Source organism: Artibeus jamaicensis, unplaced genomic scaffold (genome assembly GCF_021234435.1).
Source record: "Artibeus jamaicensis isolate MK-2021 breed Jamaican fruit bat unplaced genomic scaffold, CSHL_Jam_final scaffold_474, whole genome shotgun sequence".
Lineage (NCBI taxonomy): Eukaryota > Metazoa > Chordata > Mammalia > Chiroptera > Phyllostomidae > Artibeus > Artibeus jamaicensis.
The window spans coordinates 39,171,653-39,175,000 of NW_026522046.1; the positions used below are offsets into that span (position 1 = coordinate 39,171,653).

A 3,348-nucleotide genomic window follows, 5' to 3' on the forward strand; every position below is an offset into this window, starting at 1 on the left:
CAGATAAATTCAAATTAAAGGAGTTCATCATCACCAAGCCCTTATTACATGAAATGTTAAAGGGACCTACCTAAGAAATAGATCAAAAATATAAACAGTAAAATGACAACATATTCACCAACATCAACAACTGAGCCTAAAATGAAACAACAACAAAAACTAACTAAGTCAACAACTAGAAGGGGAACAGAATCACAGAAATGGAGATGACATGGACAGGTATGGAGAGGAAGAAGGATGGAGGAAAAGTTACCGGGAATAAAAAGCATAAGTGGTAGGTACAAAAGTATAGACAGGGGAGGTTAAGAATAGTATAGAAAGTGGAAAAGCCAAAGAACTTACATGTATGACCCATGGACAAGAACAAAGAAGGGGGAGGAATAGTGGTGGGAAGGGGTGTGCAGGGCAGAGGGGCATAGAGGGGAGGAAAAAAGAACGGGATAACTGTAATGGTATAATACACAAAGCATATTTAAAATAAAATCAAATCAATAAGAGAAAAAATTTTACAATTTCAAGATTGTATAATGTTTCCAATATTACAAAACACCATCCATTACATATGCTATTATTTTACAGATTAAACCACGTGTAACAGTGTCATAATCTAAACATTACATGTAATGTCTGAAAAGTTTCATAAATAGTCAATGCATTGATTTTACTTCTCATTAACTCAGCACAATGGGGACTCGATACATCCCTCCAGCCATTGATGACCAGGTGACTCTGGATGCATGAATTAATCTTCTCGTGGAGACAAATGCTGAGGAGTGTTCATAGGATCATTTAATTTACTTTAACGAAAAAAGAATTCTGGTCTTACTATTAAAGAAATTCACTCTGGAAATTCTATTCTCATTTTTCATCAGGATGAAAGGACAGATGGTCGGGTAACATGAAGTAATAAAGATATTAATGTTCCCCAGTTGCCAATTCAGCTTATTTCCAAAGTGTGAATAAGCAGTAAGAAAGCTATCGGTCCAGTAAAAGAAAACGAAACAGCAAACCAGTGTGAGAATGACCTGGGTGGCTTTGCTTTCAGGAGAGCTTCCTGAGCAGCGGGCGCTGCTGCGGATGCTCTGAGCTGTCCTGTGGTGTCTGCAAAGGACAGTCACCATGTAGATACTACTGCATGCCATCAGGGACAGAAACAATGAGTCCTGAATGATCATGCTACTGAGAACCGCCATGGCCACCTGGTGATCAGGCACCCTGACCATACAAAAAGGTCTATAATACCAAAATGCAACATCACTGGTATTCCTAATGGCCACAATGTTTAAGATAATCTCAGAATACATGACCATGTTGATAATCCAGCAGAAAAATATGGAGGGTTGAATGAGTCTGGAGATGTTGTTCTTGAGCCAGGCCCATTTACAACCACTTACAGCAATGGTCACGGCCTGGAATGAGCTCTGGAGGGAGGTGGTGTACAGAGAAATACCCCGGGTAACTCTAAGAATGTAGAGAACAAGTTTACACTCAGTGTCACTTATCTCAGGCCTCATTCCAAAGGAACTAATTATATTTGGAACCCCTCTGAATAGGACGGTCAGGCTGTTAGCCAAAGTTAAGTGGGCAAGGATCCCATCAGCAGGCTTCTTCTTATGGGGGAGAGCGAAGAAGGTGTACATGTATAACGTAAACAGCAAGCAGTTCCCCAGGAAGCCAGCTCCAGTTTGAATGGTGAGGAAGACCCCAAACGGGGTGTCTCTGGAAATCATGGAATGGTGGTCTCTCTGAGATCTTCCAGCCACAGACAGAACATCCTGGAGACAAATAATTTGACTGTGAATGTAAGTGTTTAAAAACAATTAAGACTGAGAAGCAGTTTGTCAAGTTTCAGGGATAAATAAATGTAGAGGGAATGTAATAACAAGCCCTATGGAGAAGAAAGTAATTTGTTAGAAACGTAACTTCAAATTCTGGCATGCAGAGTGGATTAGGGTTTGCAAGTGCATTTAGACTTAAAGTGAATAGACTTGAGCATAAAAAAAGGAAAACCAGGAAGAAAGAAGAACAACAGTTACACTCCTGAAAACGTGCTACAGTAGCAAAAATCTTAGAGACAGCAGAAATACTGTAAACAGCAGCAAAAAGGACCAACACATGCCACAGAAACAGAAAAATAGAACAATGAAGAAAGTGACATATAATTATTGGTCAGGAAAAGGGTTAAATGTGCACCTGAAAGACATGAAACACTGTCAGGTACTTAAACGAGGCCCTGAGAACAAGTGAATAAAAACCAAACAGAATGTGCAGCCAACACAGAGAAGCCAGGACTGGAAACAGATGCCTGTTGAGACGAGAGCCCTTACGTGGGGACCGGTCACGGGGGGCTGGTCAGGGAGAGAGTCCGGGGCAGATCAGGGCATCGCCACATAATGTATTCCAGCCCGTAGTCCAGTGTGTGTGAGGAACATAATGAACTCACGAAAAGTGTCTCAGTCTATGCTGGGCGAGGTTTTGAAATCCATGTCAAGAAGAAAACTGAAAATAACCATGAACACAAAGCACAAAATTAAAAAGGAGAAAAAACATAAAAAAGGGAAATTAGCCAGTAAAGAAAGGAAAAAAGTGAACAAGAAATTCTAAAAGCTGGTATTTAAAAGAAGCCTGATTGTACACAAAAGTGAATAGAAAGCAGCAAGCTGAAACAGAGGGCACACAGATATAAGACTGAGGTCACCTGTGGAATGACGAGATTCAAGCGAGGAGCAGAAATTCTGGGAAACACTCACCATCTCTTGCCAGCCCGAGCCGCCAGTCACACTGGCATCCTCACCACAGCCTGTCTCCTCAGCAGGTCCCTGCAGGGGGGCTGCTCTCAGCTGTGCTGCTGGGCAGCAGCAGGATCGGGGTTATGAGGAGGGGCCCAGTGACCTCATCTCCCTCTGGGCACGAGACACTTTGTTGTCCAAGCTGCAAATTGCCTGGTGCACAGGGACTCAGCCTGGCATGTCCACAGGACCTAAGCTGCTGTCCCCAGTGCAGTGTGTCCCCTGTTCAGTGATTAGGATCATCAGTTACAAGTTGCAGTCTGCTCCTGAGCTGACACCTGGCCTCTAGTGGAACTAAGACCTGAATTACTCCTCAGGGTCCCAGAACAATGACGGGAAGCTCATCAGAAGTTCGCACTCCCTGTTCACAGGGAGGATTTTCAGTGTGACACTGGCCACAGGGCAGCAGCATGAGTGGGTGCCCACTGGCTGCTCGGGGCTGAAGTTCAGGTTTCTGAGGTGTTCACGCCACACAAGCACATTGCATCATCTTCTGCTGTGACCAAAGCTGAGGTTTTATTTGAATTCCCAATAAGTATTCAATGATGTCACTCCAGCA

At 43.2% G+C, this 3,348-nt stretch overlaps 1 protein-coding gene across 1 annotated transcript; it reads right to left on the minus strand.

Annotated features, from left to right (window-relative positions):
- Positions 1 to 683: 683 nt before the first annotated feature.
- LOC119058988 (vomeronasal type-1 receptor 3-like) lies at positions 684 to 3,108 on the minus strand. Its single transcript, XM_037158495.2, has 2 exons — positions 2,751 to 3,108; positions 684 to 1,775 (listed from the first exon to the last, which is right to left on the minus strand). The coding sequence occupies exons 1-2, from the start codon at positions 2,751 to 2,753 to the stop codon at positions 795 to 797; spliced, it is 984 nt and encodes a 327-aa protein (XP_037014390.2). The 5' UTR covers positions 2,754 to 3,108; the 3' UTR covers positions 684 to 794.
- Positions 3,109 to 3,348: the final 240 nt, after the last annotated feature.